This window comes from Hemitrygon akajei, chromosome 19 (genome assembly GCF_048418815.1).
Source record: "Hemitrygon akajei chromosome 19, sHemAka1.3, whole genome shotgun sequence".
NCBI lineage: Eukaryota > Metazoa > Chordata > Chondrichthyes > Myliobatiformes > Dasyatidae > Hemitrygon > Hemitrygon akajei.
This window is the reverse complement of record NC_133142.1, coordinates 63696754-63714683: the sequence shown is the minus strand read 5'-3', so window position 1 is coordinate 63714683 and position 17930 is coordinate 63696754. Positions and strand designations below refer to the sequence as shown.

At 51.2% G+C, this 17930-nt stretch overlaps 1 protein-coding gene across 1 annotated transcript in view; it reads left to right on the top strand.

Moving 5' to 3' along the window:
* Window positions 1-17930, top strand: part of LOC140741996 (ubiquitin-like modifier-activating enzyme 1) — a 430112-nt gene that overhangs the window by 45060 nt on the left and 367122 nt on the right. Inside the window, exon 12 of the mRNA XM_073072650.1 lies at window positions 7620-7700. Coding sequence (XP_072928751.1) covers window positions 7620-7700 — 81 coding nt within the window. The remainder of the gene's footprint in view (window positions 1-7619; window positions 7701-17930) is intronic.

Here is a 17930-nt window from a genome sequence, read left to right as displayed (position 1 = left end):
AGTTTCATTCGGGTGCTCTGGTTTCCTTCCACGTACCAAAGATATACCTGTATGGTTAGTGAATTGTGTGCACATAGTGCTGGTGTTAGAAGCATGGCAATACTTGCTGGCTGCCCAGTACCAGTGCTGAAGAAGAGTCTCAGCCCAAAACATCAACTGTTTATTCCTTTCCATAGATGTCGCCTGATCTACTGAATTCCTCTGGATTTCCAGTGTAACCCCCAGGTGCGACAGGCTACGTTAGTCTAGGGGAAGACAATCACTGCCCCTGCCAAACTGGTGAAATTGCTTTTGTGTGGATGCTGTGTGATACTCTGCTGGCATCCTCCGAATCAGTATCCCACTCGGGGCAGGGGCCAGTCTAATCTTCCGTCCAGTAGTCTACAACCTCTCCGTTCTGGCATCCTCTCTCTCCATCTGCCAAACAATAGCCAACGAATCCCTCGCTCTCGGGCACACAAGAAAGAAAAACCTCCCCTCACTGGACAGCGCACATTCCAAAGCCCCCGTTATCTCTAAGCATAACCCAAACACTGCAGCTACAGAGAAACCATTACATTAGCAGTGAAACCTTCCCCAGGATGTTACACCAGTATCTGCAGAATCTCTTGTGTTTACAATCCTCGCTCTTCTGATTTGGCACAGATGATGCATTTCGTTGTATGTTTTGAAGTTTCAGCGTATGTCTGAAACATAAAGTTAATCTTAATCTTTTATTTACCTCTGCACCTTTGTGCTGCCCTTTATAAATTCCAGTCCTCCAGTTACTAAGGGCAACTTTCCTTCCCCAATGTAAATCAGCTCAATGAAAATCAAACCACCACATTTTATGATGTGTAGCTCTAGTTTCTTGGATTACTAGTCTTCTCCCAATTAAATGATGCAACACCTACAATCTGCCTTTCCCCCCCCCCACCCCCAGATCTGGGATAGGCAACCTTCCAATGTGCAGCCCCCCACTGGATCTGCAGCAGACAACTTTCCCATCAACAATTCTACACCCCCCACCCCGGATCTGCAGCAGACAACTTTCCCATCAACAATTCTACACCCCCCACCCCGGATCTGCAGCAGACAACTTTCCCATCAACAATTCTACACCCCCCACCCCGGATCTGCAGCAGACAACTTTCCCATCAACAATTCTACACCCCCCACCCCGGATCTGCAGCAGACAACTTTCCCATCAACAATTCTACACCCCCCACCCCGGATCTGCAGCAGACAACTTTCCCATCAACAATTCTACACCCCCCACCCCGGATCTGCAGCAGACAACTTTCCCATCAACAATTCTACACCCCCCACCCCGGATCTGCAGCAGACAACATCTACGTGCACTGGACGATTTCTGCCAAATTTCCCCATTCAAAAGAGGTCAAGATCAGAAGGAAGACGGGAAATTAAAGGCCTGTTAGCTGACTTCAATATTTGGAAAGATGTTTGGAATCCATTATTAATGATTAAGTTTCAGGGTACTTGGAGGCATTTGATAAAGTAGGCCAAAGTCAGCATGCTTTTCTTAAGGGAAAACTTTGCCTGGTAAATCTGTTGGAATTCTTTGAGGAAATGGCAGGCAGGATAGATAGTCAAAGGATGTTGTTATTTGGATTTTCACAAGGCCTTTGACAAGGTGCTGCAGGTGTGGCTGCTTAACAAGATAAGGGCCTGCACTCAATTGGGGTTTAGATCTCATTGAAACCAATTGAATATTAAAAGGCCTAGATAGAGTGAATGTGGAGAAGATATTTCCTATAGTGGGAGAGTCTAGAACCAGAGGCTACAGCCTCAGAATAGAGAGGTGTCCCTTTAGCCTACAAAGTACCCAGGACATCTTCGGGAGCGGTGTCTCAGAAAGGCAGCATCCATTATTAAGGACCTCCAGCATCCAGGGCATGCCCTTTTCTCACTGTTACCATAGGGTAGGAGATACAGAAGCCTGAAGGCACACTCTCAGCGATTCAGGAATAGCTTCTTCCCCTCTGCCATCCGATTCCTAAATGGACATTGAACCCGTGAACACTACCTCACTTTTTTAAAAAATATACAGTATTTCTGTTTTTTTGTATGATTTTTAATCTATTCAATATATGTATCCTGTAATTGGTTTACTTATTTATTGTTAGAATTTTTGTTTTTTAACTTCTATATTATGTATTGCATTGAACTGCTGCTGCTAAGTTAACAAATTTCAGGTCACATGCCGATGATAATAAACCTGATTCTGATTCAAACAAAGACAACTATGGGATGACCGAGTCGCTGTCTATATTTAAAGCAAGGTCGATAGGTTCTTGATTAGTTAGGGCATTAAAGGTTACAGGTTAGGAGAATGGGTCTGAGGTGAATAATAAATCAGCCGTGATAGAATGGTGGAACAGACTACCCTAATGGGCCAAATGGCCTAATTCGGCTCATGTATATTTTATAGTGATTAAGTTATTGAACTGGTACTGAATTGAAATGATTAATATACGGTATATTGTGACTGGCAGGATTGAGTAATTTGATGACAGACTCTGAGAACATGTTGCCAAACAAGTTGTTAATTGATTAATTATCATTATCTGGGGCCCAAGTGTGTAAATGCGAATTACTAGATTAAGCTGGTCTGGTTTGTCTGTCACAGGTATCAGTGGATGATGTTAATTTGTGTATCTGGTAAGACCTTGGAAGATGTACTGATAACTGCATAAAGCAGAGAAAAAACACCAGATTTATTTGTTGAATTTGACACAGTTAACAGTCAGCATAAACCATGAGAATTAATTTTTATAAAAGCCAGAATCATGTTTATTATAGACAATAGACAATAGGTGCAGAAGTAGACCATTCGGCCCTTCGAGCCTGCACCGCCATTTTGAGATCATGGCTGATCAATTCCTATCAATACCCGGTTCCTGCCTTGTCCCCATATCCCTTGATTCCCCTATCCATAAGATACCTATCTAGCTCCTTCTTGAAAACATCCAGAGAATTGGCCTCCACTACCTTCCGAGGCAGTGCATTCCAGACCCCCACAACTCTCTGGGAGAAGAAGTTTTTCCTTAACTCTGGCCTAAATGACCTACCCCTTATTCTCAAACCATGCCCTCTGGTACTGGACTCTCCCAGCATCTAGAACATATTTCCTGCCTCTATCTTGTCCAATCCCTTAATAATCTTATATGTTTCAATCAGATCCCCTCTCAATCTCCTTAATTCCAGCGTGTACAAGCCCAGTCTCTCTAACCTCTCTGTGTAAGACAGTCCAGACATCCCAGGAATTAACCTCGTGAATCTACGCTGCACTTCCTCTATAGCCAGGATGTCCTTCCTTAACCCTGGAGACCAAAACTGTACACAATACTCCAGGTGTGGTCTCACCAGGGCTCTGTACAAATGCAAGAGGATTTCCTTGCTCTTGTACTCAATTCCCTTTGTAATAAAGGCCAACATTCCATTAGCCTTCTTCACTGCCTGCTGCACTTGCTCATTCACCTTCAGTGACTGATGAACAAGGACTCTGAGATCTCTTTGTATTACTCCCTTACCCAACTCTATACCGTTCAGATAATAATCTGCCTTCCTGTTCTTACTCCCAAAGTGGATAACCTCACACTTATTCACATTAAACGCCATCTGCCAAGTATCTGCCCACTCACCCAGCCTATCCAAGTCACCCTGAATTCTCCTAACATCCTCATCACATGTCACACTGCCACCCAGCTTAGTATCATCAGCAAATTTGCTGATGTTATTTTCTATGCCTTCATCCAAATCGTTAACGTAAATGGTAAACAGCTGTGGTCCCAATACCGAGCCCTGTGGCACCCCACTAGTCACCACCTGCCATTCCGAGAAACACCCATTCACCGCTACCCTTTGCTTTCTATTTGCCAACCATTTTTCTATCCATGTCAATGCCTTCCCCCCGATGCCCTGAGCTTTGATTTTACCCACCAATCTTCTGTGTGGGACCTTATCAAATGCCTTCTGAAAATCAAGGTACACTACATCCACTGGATCTCCCCCATCTAACTTCCTGGTTACATCCTCGAAAACCTCCAACAGATTAGTCAAGCATGATTTACCCTTGGTAAATCCATGCTGGCTCGGCCCAATCCTATCACTGCTATCTAGATATGCCACTATTTCATCCTTAATAATGGACTCTAGCATCTTTCCCACCACCGATGTCAGGCTGACAGGTCGATAGTTCTCTGTTTTCTCCCTCCCTCTTTTCTTAAAAAGTGGGATAACATTAGCCATTCTCCAATCCTCAGGAACTGATCCTGACTCTAAGGAACATTGGAAAATGATTACCAATGCATCCGCAATTTCCAGGGCCACCTCCTTTAGTACCCTAGGGTGCAGACCATCTGGACCTGGGGATTTGTCAGCCTTCAGTCCCATCAGTCTTCTCATCACCGTTTCCTTCCGAATGTCAATCTGTTTCATTTCCTCTGTTACCCTATGTCCTTGGCCCATCCATACATCTGGGAGATTGCTTGTGTCTTCCTTAGTGAAAACAGATCTAAAGTACTCATTAAATTCTTCTGCCATTTCTCTGTTTCCCATAACAATTTCACCCAATTCATTCTTCAAGGGCCCAACATTGTTCTTAACTATCTTCTTTCTCTTCACATACCTAAAAAAGCTTTTGCTATCTTCCTTTATATTCCTGGCTAGCTTGCGTTTGTACCTCATTTTTTTCTCCCCGTATTGTCTTTTTAGTTAAGTTCTGTTGTTCCTTAAAAACTTCCCAATCATCTGTCCTCCCACTCTGTCATATTTCCTTTTTTTTAATGCTATGTAGTCTCTGACTTCCTTTGTCAACCACTGAGGCCCCTTTCCCCTCTTTGAATCCTTCCTTCTCTGGGGGATGAACTGATTTTGCACTTTGTGCATTATTCCCAAGAATACCTGCCATTGCTGTTCCACTGTCTTTTCTGCTAGGCTATCCGTCCAGTCAACTTTGGCCAGTTCCTCCCTCATGGCTCCATAGTTTCCCCTGTTCATCTGCAACACTGACACCTCCGAGCTGCCCTTATCCTTCTCAAATTGCAGATAAAAGCTTATCATATTGTGATCACTACCTCCTAATGGCTTCTTTACTGCGAGATCGCTTATCAAATCCTGTTCATTACATAACACTAAATCCAGAATAGTCTTGTCCCTGGTCGGCTCTCGTACAAGTTGTTCCAAAAATGCATCCCGTAGGCACTCTACAAACTCCCTATCCTGGAGTCCAGCACCAACCTGATTCTCCCAGTTCACCTGCATGTTGAAATCCCCCATAACTACTGTGACATTACCTTTGCCACATGCCAATGTTAACTCCCTATTCAACTTGCACCCAATATCCATGCTACTGTTTGGTGGCCTGTAGACAACACCCATTTGGGTCCTTTTGCTCTTACTGTTCCTCAGTTCTATCCACACAGACTCTACTTCTCCTGACCCTATGTCCCCCCTTGCAAAGGACTGAATCTCATTCCTCACCAACAGGGCCACCCCACCCCCTCTGCCCATATTTCTGTCCCTACGATAGTATGTATACCCTTGTACATTCATTTCCCAGGTCTGATCTCCCTGCAGCCATGTCTCCGTTATCCCAACAACATCATAGTTACCCATTCGCACCTGGGCTTCAAGCTCATCCGCCTTATTCCTGACACTCCGTGCATTCAGATATAGAATTTTTAACCCATTTCTCCTCTCTCGGTTTGAATCGCTGCCTATTGTGCTTAACCCAGCTCCCCGAACTCCCATCGGGCTATACACCCCTAGAATTTTGTTGTCCTTCCTACATTTACTTATTCTTTCAACACATTTAACTCCATGTTCCGTCAGACCATCCCTCTCTACACGAGTCCTCCTTATCACTTGTTCCGCCCCACCTTCCTCTACTACACACTTAATATTCCGGAACCGTGTAGTCCCCACCTGTCCTTTATTCTTCCTCTCGCTATCCTCTCTCACATTCTGGATCCCCGCCCCCTGCAAATTTAGTTTAAACCCCCCCAAGAAGCTCTAGCAAACTTCCCTGTGAGAATGTTAGTACCGCTCTAGTTCAGGTGTAAGCCGTCCCTTCGGAACAGATCCTACCTTCCCTGGAACAAGGCCCAATTATCTACAAACCTGAAGCCCTCCCTCCTGCACCATCCTCTCAGCCACGTATTAATCTTTATAATCCTCCTGTTCCTTGCCTCACTCGCATGTGGCACAGGTAGCAATCCTGAGATTGTTACCCTGGAGGTCCTGCCCTTCAGCTTCGCACCTAACTCCCTGAACTCCCTACGCAGGACCCCCTCACTCATCCTACCCCACGTCATTGGTCCCTACATGGACCACAACATCTGGATTCTTGCCCTCCCTCTCGAGAATAACCTGCACCCGATCTGAGATGTCTCAGACCCTGGCACCAGGGAAGCAACATACCATCCGAGACTCCCGATCTTCCCCACAAACTCTCCTATCCACCCCCCGACTATAGAATCCCCTATCACTACCGCTCTCTTCTCTTCCCTCCTCCCCTTCCTAGTCGTGGGTCCAACCTCAGTGCCAGAGACAGGACCATATCACTGATATATGATGTGGAATTTATTTTTTGCAGCAGCAGTACAGTGCAGAGGTAGATTTATATTTCCCTTTTTATAATTTTATCAAGAGAAGTAATATAATAAATATATTATGTGTATATTCAGTTTTTTGGGTTATTTATCTTTTGTGTTTTTCTTGTGACGCTTCAGGTCAGGAGTAACAATTATTTTGTTCTCCTTTGCAGTTGTGTGCTGGAAAATAAATCTTGAATCTGTCACATACATTGAAATATAGAGTGAAATGTGTCGTTTGTGTCAACAATCCACCCAGCCGGAGGATTGTGCTGAAGGCGATCTGCAGGTGTCAATGTAGCATGCTCACAATCCATTAACCCTAACCATACAAAGTAACCACACTGAATAGAGAAGAGCTGTTAAGAAACATAGATAGAGTGGACCCTTTTCCTGAGGGTGACTTAACTAAGATGAGAGGGCATACTTTTAAGGCGACTGGAGGAAAATATGGAGTGATGTCAGTAGTTTTTTTTTTACACAGAGAGTGGTGAATGCATAGAATGCACTGCCAGTGACTGTGGTACAGGCAGATCCATTAGGAACATTTACGAGAGACTTAGACAGGCACATGGATGATAGAAAAATGGAGGGCTACGAGGAAGGGAAGGGTGAGATAGATCGTGGAGTAGGTTAAAAGGTAAGCAGAGCATCGTGGGCCGAAGGGTCTGTACTGTGCTGGAATAATCTTTGTTCTAAAACTAAAACAATAACAAGCTGGTGTTCATGGATTCATGAACTGTTCAGAAATGTGATTGCAGAGGTGAAGAAGCTGTTTCTGAAACATTGAGTATGCGCCTGTATCTTCTCCCTGATGGTAGCAATGAGAAGAGGGCATGTCCTGGGTGGTGAGGGTCCTTGATGATGCCGCCAAAGATGAACAGTCTATATACCATTGCTAATGCAATGGTGAGGGCCAAGAGGCCGTCCTCACTCTGAATTCTTTCTTCTCCTTACGGTTTGATAGGTGGTGGTTCTGATAGAAAGCTCAGACTAAGTTAACCAGCTCTTTTTTCTGTGCAGAGAGATTGCCGGTATGATGGACAGATTACAGTATTTGGGATGGACTTTCAGCAGAAGCTGAAGTCACAGAAATATTTCCTGGTAAGTGTAGAATGCAGTCTGAGAATGTGTTTTGAATGCCGCCTGAGATAGTGATCTGATTGCAGACTGAATGCAGCCTGAAATTGCGGTCCTAATGCAGTCTGAGACTGTGGGTCGAATGCGGTCTGAGGCTGTGGACTGAATGTGGTCTGAGACTGTGGACCGAGTGCGGTCTGAGACTGTGGACCGAGTGCGGTCTGAGACTGTGGACCGAGTGCGGTCTGAGACTGTGGACCGAATGCGGTCTGAGACTGTGGACCGAATGCGGCCTGAGACTATGGACCGAATGCGGCCTGAGACTGTGGGCGAATGCGGCCTGAGTCTGTGGACCGAATGCGGCCTGAGACTGTGGACCGAATGCGGTCTGAGACTGTGGACCGAATGCGGTCTGAGACTGTGGACCGAATGCGGTCTGAGACTGTGGGTCGAATGCGGTCTGAGACTACAGTCTGAATGCGGTCTGAGACTGTGGGTCCAATGCGGTCTGAGTCTGTGGACGGAATGCGGTCTGAGACTGTGGACCAAATGCGGTCTGAGAATGTGTACGGAGTGCGGTCTGAGTGTGGACGGAATGCGGTCTGAGACTGTGGACCGAATGCGGTCTGAGACTGTGGGTCCAATGCGGTCTGAGACTGATCTGAATGCGGTCTGAGACTGTGGGTCGACTGCGGTCTGAGACTGTGGACCGAATGCGGTCTGAGACTGTGGACCTAGTGCGGTCTGAGACTGTGGACCGAATGCGGTCTGAGACTGTGGGTCGACTGCGGTCTGAGACTGTGGACCGAATGCGGTCTGAGACTGTGGACCTAGTGCGGTCTGAGACTGTGGACCGAATGCGGTCTGAGACTGTGGGTCCAATGCGGTCTGAGACTGATCTGAATGCGGTCTGAGACTGTGGGTCGACTGCGGTCTGAGACTGATCGGAATGCGGTCTGAGACTGTGGGATAGAGTGCGGTCTGAGACTGTGGGTCGAGTGCGGTCTGAGACTGTGGACGGAGTGCGGTCTGAGACTGTGGACGGAATGCGGTCTGAGACTGTTGTCGGATTGCGGTCTGAGACTGTGTTCCGAATGCGGTCTGAGCCTGTGGGTTCAATGCGGTCTGAGACTGTGGACGGAGTGCGGTCTGAGACTGTGGCTCGAGTGCGGTCTGAGACTGTGGATGGAGTGCGGTCTGAGACTGTGGGTCGAGTGCGGTCTGAGACTGTGGACGGAGTGCGGTCTGAGACTGTGGGTCGAGTGCGGTCTGAGACTGTGGGTCGAGTGCGATCTGAGACTGTGGGTCGACAGCGGTCTGAGACTGTGGGTCGACTGCGGTCTGAGACTGTGGACCGAATGCGGTCCGGGGCTGTGGACCGAATGCGGTCTGAGACTGTACTGTGATCTGATTGTGGTCTGTGAATGTGGATTGAGCGCGGTCTAAGAATGTGGACTGAAGGCGGTTTGAGACTGTGCTCTGAATGCGGTCTGAGACTGTACTGTGATCTGAATGCGGTCTGAGACTGTGGGTCGAATGCGGTCTGAGACTGTGGACGGAATGCGGTCTGAGACTGTGGACGGAATGCGGTCTGAGACTGTGGACCGAGTGTGGTCTGAGACTGTGGACCGAGTGCGGTCTGAGACAGTGGACCGAGGGCGGTCTGAGACTGTGGGTCGACTGCGGTCTGAGACTGTGGGTCGACTGCGGTCTGAGACTGTGGGCGAATGCGGTCTGAGACTGTGGACCGAATGCGGTCTGAGACTGTGGGCGAATGCGGTCTGAGACTGTGGACCGAGTGCGGTCTGAGACTGTGGACCGAGTGCGGTCTGAGACAGTGGACCGAGGGCGGTCTGAGACTGTGGGTCGACTGCGGTCTGAGACTGTGGGTCGACTGCGGTCTGAGACTGTGGGTCGACTGCGGTCTGAGACTGTGGGAGAATGCGGTCTGAGACTGTGGACCGAATGCGGTCTGAGACTGTGGGCGAATGCGGTCTGAGACTGTGGGCGAATGCGGTCTAAGACTGTGGACCGAGTGCGGTCTGAGGCTGTGGACCGAGTGCGGTCTGAGGCTGTGGACCGAGTGCGGTCTGAGACTGGGTCAAATGCGGTCTGAGACTGGGCGAATGCGGTCTGAGACTGTGGACCGAGTGCGGTCTGAGACTGTGGACCGAGTGCGGTCTGAGACTGTGGGTCGACTGCGGTCTGAGACTTTGGACCGAGTGCGGTCTGAGACTGTGGACCGAGTGCGGTCTGAGACTGTGGACGCAGTGCGGTCTGAGACTGTGGACCGAGTGCGGTCTGAGACTGTGGACCGAGAGCGGTCTGAGACTGTGGACCGAGTGCGGTCTGAGACTGTGGGTCGACTGCGGTCTGAGACTGTGGGTCGACTGCGGTCTGAGACTGTGGGCGAATGCGGTCTGAGACTGTGGACCGAGTGCGGTCTGAGACTGTGGACCGAGTGCGGTCTGAGACTGTGGACCGAGGGCGGTCTGAGACTGTGGGTCGACTGCGGTCTGAGACTGTGGGTCCAATGCGGTCTGAGACTGTGGGTCGACTGCGGTCTGAGACTGTGGGCGAATGCGGTCTGAGACTATGGGCGAATGCGGTCTGAGACTGTGGACCGAATGCGGTCTGAGACTGTGGGCGAATGCGGTCTGAGACTGTGGACCGAGTGCGGTCTGAGACTGTGGACCGAGTGCGGTCTGAGGCTGTGGACCGAGTGCGGTCTGAGACTGGGTCAAATGCGGTCTGAGACTGGGTCAAATGCGGTCTGAGACTGGGCGAATGCGGTCTGAGACTGTGGACCGAGTGCGGTCTGAGACTGTGGACCGAGTGCGGTCTGAGACTGTGGGTCGACTGCGGTCTGAGACTTTGGACCGAGTGCGGTCTGAGACTGTGGACCGAGTGCGGTCTGAGACTGTGGACCGAGTGCGGTCTGAGACTGTGGTCCGAGTGCGGTCTGAGACTGTGGACCGAGTGCGGTCTGAGACTGTGGACCGAGTGCGGTCTGAGGCTGTGGACAGAGTGCGGTCTGAGAATGTGGACGGAATGCAGTCTGAGACTGATCGGAATGCGGTCTGAGACTGTACTGTGATCTGAATGCGGTCTGAGACTGTGGGTCGAATGCGGTCTGAGACTCTGGGTCGAATGCGGTCTGAGACTGTGGACCGAGTGCGGTCTGAGACTGTGGACCGAATGCGGTCTGAGACTGTGGACCGAGTGCGGTCTGAGGCTGTGGACCAAGTGCGGTCTGAGACTGTACTGTGATCTGAATGTGGTCTGAGAATGTGGATTGAGCGTGGTCTAAGAATGTGGACTGAAGGTGGTTTGAGACTGTGCTCTTAATGCGGTCTGAGACTGTACTGTGATCTGAATGAGGTCTGAGACTGATCCGAATGCGGTCTGAGACTGATCCGAATGCCGTCTGAGACTGATCCGAATGCGGTCCGGGGCTGTGGACCGAATGTGGTCCGGGGCTGTGGACCGAATGCGGTCTGAGACTGTACTGTGATCTGATTGTGGTCTGTGAATGTGGATTGAGCGCGGTCTAAGAATGTGGTCTGAAGGCGGTTTGAGACTGTGCTCTGAATGCGGTCTGAGACTGTACTGTGATCTGAATGCGGTCTGAGACTGTGGACTGAATGCGGTTTGAGACTGATCTGAATGCAGTCTGAGACTGATCTGAATGCAGTCTGAGACTGATCTGAATGTCGTCTGAGACTGATCTGAATGCCGTCTGAGACTGATCCGAATGTGGTCCGGGGCTGTGGACCGAATGCTGTCCGGGGCTGTGGACCGAATGCTGTCCGGGGCTGTGGACCGAATGAGGTCTGAGGCTGTGGACGGAATGCGGTCTGAGGCTGTGGACGGAATGCGGTCTGAGGCTGTGGACGGAATGCGGTCTGAGACTGGGTCGAATGCGGTCCGAGACTGATCTGAATGCGGTCTGAGATTGTGGATCGAATGCGGTCTGAGACTGATCTGAATGTGGTCTGAGACTGATCTGAATGCCATCTGAGACTGATCTGAATGCGGTCTGAGACTGATCTGAATGCCGTCTGAGACTGATCTGAATGCGGTCTGAGGCTGATCTGAATGCCGTCTGAGACTGATCCGAATGCCGTCTGAGACTGATCCGAATGCAGTCCGGGGCTGTGGACCGAATGCGGTCCGGGGCAGTGGACCGAAGGCGGTCCGGGGCGGTGGACCGAATGCGGTCTGAGGCTGATCTGAATGCCGTCTGAGACTGATCTGAATGCGGTCTGAGACTGATCTGAATGCGGTCTGAGACTGTGGATCGAATGCGGTCTGAGACTGTGGACGGAGTGCGGTCTGAGACTGTGGACGGAGTGCGGTCTGAGACTGATCTGAATGCGGTCTGAGACTGATCCGAATGCGGTCCGGGGCCGTGGACCGAATGCGGTCCGGGGCTGTGGACCGAATGCGGTCCGAGACTGATCTGAATGCCGTCTGAGACTGATCTGAATGCGGTCTGAGACTGATCTGAATGCGGTCTGAGGCTGATCTGAATGCCGTCTGAGACTGATCTGAATGCCGTCTGAGACTGATCTGAATGCGGTCTGAGGCTGATCTGAATGCCGTCTCAGACTGATCTGAATGCCGTCCGAGACTGATCTGAATGCCGTCCGAGACTGATCTGAATGCGGTCTGAGACTGTGGATCGAATGCGGTCTGAGACTGATCTGAATGCCGTCTGAGACTGATCTGACTGCCGTCTGAGACTGATCTGAATGCGGTCTGAGACTGATCTGAATGCCGTCTGAGACTGATCTGAATGCCGTCCGAGACTGATCTGAATGCGGTCTGAGACTGTGGATCGAATGCGGTCTGAGACTGTGGATCGAATGCGGTCTGAGACTGATCTGAATGCCGTCTGAGACTGATCTGAATGCCGTCTGAGTGATCTGAATGCGGTCTGAGGCTGATCTAAATGCCGTCTGAGACTGATCTGAATGCGGTCTGAGGCTGATCTGAATGCCGTCTGAGGCTGATCTGAATGCGGTCTGAGACTGTGGATCGAATGCGGTCTGAGACTGTGGACCGAGTGCGGTCTGAGACTGTGGACCGAGTGCGGTCTGAGACTGTGGACGGAGTGCGGTCTGAGACTGTGGACGGAGTGCGGTCTGAGACTGTGGACGGAGTGCGGTCTGAGACTGTGGACCGAGTGCGGTCTGAGACTGTGGGTCGAATGCGGTCTGAGACTGTGGGTCGAATGCGGTCTGAGAGTACAGTCTGAATGCGGTCTGAGACTGTGGACGGAATGCAGTCTGAGACTGTGGACGGAGTGCGGTCTGAGACTGTGGACGGAGTGCGGTCTGAGACTGTGGACGGAGTGCGGTCTGAGACTGTGGACGGAGTGCGGTCTGAGACTGTGGACCGAGTGCGGTCTGAGACTGTTCCGAATGCCGTCTGAGACTGATCCGAATGCGGTCCGGGGCTGTGAACCGAATGCGGTCCGGGGCTGTGGACCGAATGCGGTCCGAGACTGATCTGAATGCGTTCTGAGACTGTGGATCGAATGCGGTCTGAGACTGATCTGAATGCCGTCTGAGACTGATCTGAATGTCGTCTGAGACTGATCTGAATGCCGTCTTAGACTGATCTGAATGCGGTTTGAGGCTGATCTGAATGCCGTCTGAGACTGATCTGAATGTCGTCTGAGACTGATCTGAATGCCGTCTTAGACTGATCTGAATGCGGTTTGAGGCTGATCTGAATGCCGTCTGAGACTGATCTGAATGTCGTCTGTGACTGATCTGAATGCGGTCCGGGGCTGTGGACTGAATGCGGTCTGAGAATGTGGACCGAATGCGGTCTGAGGCTGTGGACCGAATGCGGTCTGAAGCTGTGGACCGAATGCGGTCCGAGACTGATCTGAATGCGTTCTGAGACTGTGGATCGAATGCGGTCTGAGACTGATCTGAATGCCGTCTGAGACTGATCTGAATGCCGTCTGAGACTGATCTGAATGCCGTCTTAGACTGATCTGAATGCGGTTTGAGGCTGATCTGAATGCCGTCTGAGACTGATCTGAATGTCGTCTGAGACTGATCTGAATGCCGTCTTAGACTGATCTGAATGCGGTTTGAGGCTGATCTGAATGCCGTCTGAGACTGATCTGAATGCCGTCTGTGACTGATCTGAATGCGGTCCGGGGCTGTGGACTGAATGCGGTCTGAGAATGTGGACCGAATGCGGTCTGAGGCTGTGGACCGAATGCGGTCTGAAGCTGTGGACCGAATGCGGTCTGAGACTGTACTGTGATCTGAATGTGGTCTGAGAATGTGGATTGAGCGCGGTCTAAGAATGTGGACTGAAGGCGGTCTAAGAATGTGGACCGAGTGCGGTCCGGGGCTGTGGACCGAATGCGGTCCGAGACTGATCTGAATGCGGTCTGAGATTGTGGATCGAATGCGGTCTGAGACTGATCTGAATGTGGTCTGAGACTGATCTGAATGCCATCTGAGACTGATCTGAATGCGGTCTGAGACTGATCTGAATGCCGTCTGAGACTGATCTGAATGCGGTCTGAGGCTGATCTGAATGCCGTCTGAGACTGATCTGAATGCCGTCTGAGACTGATCCGAATGCCGTCTGAGACTGATCCGAATGCGGTCCGGGGCCGTGGACTGAATGCTGTCTGAGAATGTGGACCGAATGCGGTCTGAGGCTCTGGACGGAGTGCGGTCTGAGGCTGTGGACCGTATGCGGTCCGGGGCTGTGGACCGAAGGCGGTCCGGGGTGGTGGACCGAATGCGGTCTGAGACTGATCTGAATGCCGTCTGAGACTGATTCGAATGCGGTCCGGGGCCGTGGACTGAATGCTGTCTGAGAATGTGGACCGAATGCGGTCTGAGGCTCTGGACGGAGTGCGGTCTGAGGCTGTGGACCGAATGCGGTCTGAGGCTGTGGACCGAATGCGGTCTGAGACTGTACTGTGATCTGAATGTGGTCTGAGAATGTGGATTGAGCGCGGTCTAAGAATGTGGACTGAAGGCGGTTTGAGACTGTACTGTGATCGGAATGCGGTCTGAGACTGTGGACCGAATGCGGTCTGAGACTGTGGGATAGAGTGCGGTCTGAGACTGTGGGTGAGTGCGGTCTGAGACTGTGGATGGAGTGCGGTCTGAGACTGTGGACGGGGTGCGGTCTGAGACTGATCTGAATGCGGTCTGAGACTGATCCGAATGCCGTCTGAGACTGATCCGAATGCGGTCCGGGGCTGTGGACCGAATGCGGTCCGAGACTGATCTGAATGTGGTCTGAGACTGTGGATCGAATGCGGTCTGAGACTGATCTGAATGCGGTCTGAGACTGATCTGAATGCCGTCTGAGATTGTGGATCGAATGCGGTCTGAGACTGTGGACGGAGTGCGGTCTGAGACTGTGGACGGAGTGCGGTGTGAGACTGATCTGAATGCCGTCTGAGACTGATCCGAATGCGGTCCGGGGCTGTGGACCGAATGCGGTCCGAGACTGATCTGAATGTGGTCTGAGACTGTGGATCGAATGCGGTCTGAGACTGATCTGAATGCCGTCTGAGACTGATCTGAATGCGGTCTGAGACTGATCTGAATGCCGTCTGAGATTGTGGATCGAATGCGGTCTGAGACTGTGGACGGAGTGCGGTCTGAGACTGTGGACGGAGTGCGGTCTGAGACTGTGGACGGGGTGCGGTCTGAGACTGATCTGAATGCGGTCTGAGACTGATCCGAATGCCGTCTGAGACTGATCCGAATGCGGTCCGGGGCTGTGGACCGAATGCGGTCCGAGACTGATCTGAATGTGGTCTGAGACTGTGGATCGAATGCGGTCTGAGACTGATCTGAATGCGGTCTGAGACTGATCTGAATGCCGTCTGAGATTGTGGATCGAATGCGGTCTGAGACTGTGGACGGAGTGCGGTCTGAGACTGTGGACGGAGTGCGGTGTGAGACTGATCTGAATGCCGTCTGAGACTGATCCGAATGCGGTCCGGGGCTGTGGACCGAATGCGGTCCGAGACTGATCTGAATGTGGTCTGAGACTGTGGATCGAATGCGGTCTGAGACTGATCTGAATGCCGTCTGAGACTGATCTGAATGCGGTCTGAGACTGATCTGAATGCCGTCTGAGATTGTGGATCGAATGCGGTCTGAGACTGTGGACGGAGTGCGGTCTGAGACTGTGGATGGAGTGCGGTGTGAGACTGATCTGAATGCAGTCTGAGACTGATCCGAATGCGGTCCGGGACTGATCTGAACGTGGTCTGAGACTGTGGATCGAATGCGGTCTGAGACTGATCTGAATGCCGTCTGAGACTGATCTGAATGCGGTCTGAGACTGATCTGAATGCGGTCTGAGGCTGATCTGAATGCCGTCTGAGACTGATCTGAATGCGGTCTGAGACTGATCTGAATGCCGTCCGAGACTGATCTGAATGCGGTCTGAGACTGTGGATCGAATGCGGTCTGAGACTGTGGACGGAGTGCGGTCTGAGACTGATCTGAATGCGGTCTGAGACTGATCCGAATGCGGTCTGAGACTGATCCGAATGCGGTCCGGGGCTGTGGACCGAATGCGGTCCGGGGCTGTGGACCGAATGCGGTCGGAGACTGATCTGAATGCCGTCTGAGACTGATCTGAATGCGGTCTGAGACTGATCTGAATGCCGTCTGAGACTGATCTGAATGCCGTCTGAGACTGATCTGACTGCCGTCTGAGACTGATCTGAATGCGGTCTGAGACTGATCTGAATGCCGTCTGAGACTGATCTGAATGCCGTCCGAGACTGATCTGAATGCCGTCCGAGACTGATCTGAATGCGGTCTGAGACTGTGGATCGAATGCGGTCTGAGACTGTGGATCGAATGCGGTCTGAGACTGTGGATCGAATGCGGTCTGAGACTGATCTGAATGCGGTCTGAGGCTGATCTGAATGCCGTCTGAGACTGATCTGAATGCGGTCTGAGACTGATCTGAATGCGGTCTGAGGCTGATCTGAATGCCGTCCGAGACTGATCTGAATGCCGTCCGAGACTGATCTGAATGCGGTCTGAGACTGTGGATCGAATGCGGTCTGAGACTGATCTGAATGCGGTCTGAGGCTGATCTGAATGCCGTCTGAGACTGATCTGAATGCCGTCTGAGACTGATCTGAATGCCGTCCGAGACTGATCTGAATGCGGTCTGAGACTGTGGATCGAATGCGGTCTGATACTGATCCGCATGCCGTCTGAGACTGATCCGAATGTGGTCCAGGGCTGTGGACCGAATGCGGTCCAGGGCTGTGGACCGAATGCGGTCCGAGACTGATCTGAATGTGGTCTGAGACTGTGGATCGAATGCGGTCTGAGACTGATCTGAATGCGGTCCGAGACTGATCTGAATGCCGTCTGAGATTGTGGATTGAATGCGGTCTGAGACTGTGGACGGAGTGCGGTCTGAGACTGTGGACGGAGTGCGGTGTGAGACTGATCTGAATGCCGTCTGAGACTGATCCGAATGCGGTCCGGGGCTGTGGACCGAATGCGGTCCGAGACTGATCTGAATGTGGTCTGAGACTGTGGATCGAATGCGGTCTGAGACTGATCTGAATGCCGTCTGAGACTGATCTGAATGCGGTCTGAGACTGATCTGAATGCCGTCTGAGATTGTGGATCGAATGCGGTCTGAGACTGTGGACGGAGTGCGGTCTGAGACTGTGGACGGAGTGCGGTGTGAGACTGATCTGAATGCAGTCTGAGACTGATCCGAATGCGGTCCGGGGCTGTGGACCGAATGCGGTCCGAGACTGATCTGAACGTGGTCTGAGACTGTGGATCGAATGCGGTCTGAGACTGATCTGAATGCCGTCTGAGACTGATCTGAATGCGGTCTGAGACTGATCTGTATGCGGTCTGAGGCTGATCTGAATGCCGTCTGAGACTGATCTGAATGCCGTCTGAGACTGATCTGAATGCGGTCTGAGACTGTGGATCGAATGCGGTCTGAGACTGTGGACGGAGTGCGGTCTGAGACTGTGGACGGAGTGCGGTCTGAGACTGATCCGAATGCGGTCCGGGGCTGTGGACCGAATGCGGTCCAAGACTGATCTGAATGCCGTCTGAGACTGATCTGAATGCGGTCTGAGACTGATCTGAATGCGGTCTGAGGCTGATCTGAATGCCGTCTGAGACTGATCTGAATGCCGTCTGAGACTGATCTGAATGCTGTCTAAGACTGATCTGAATGCCGTCCGAGACTGATCTG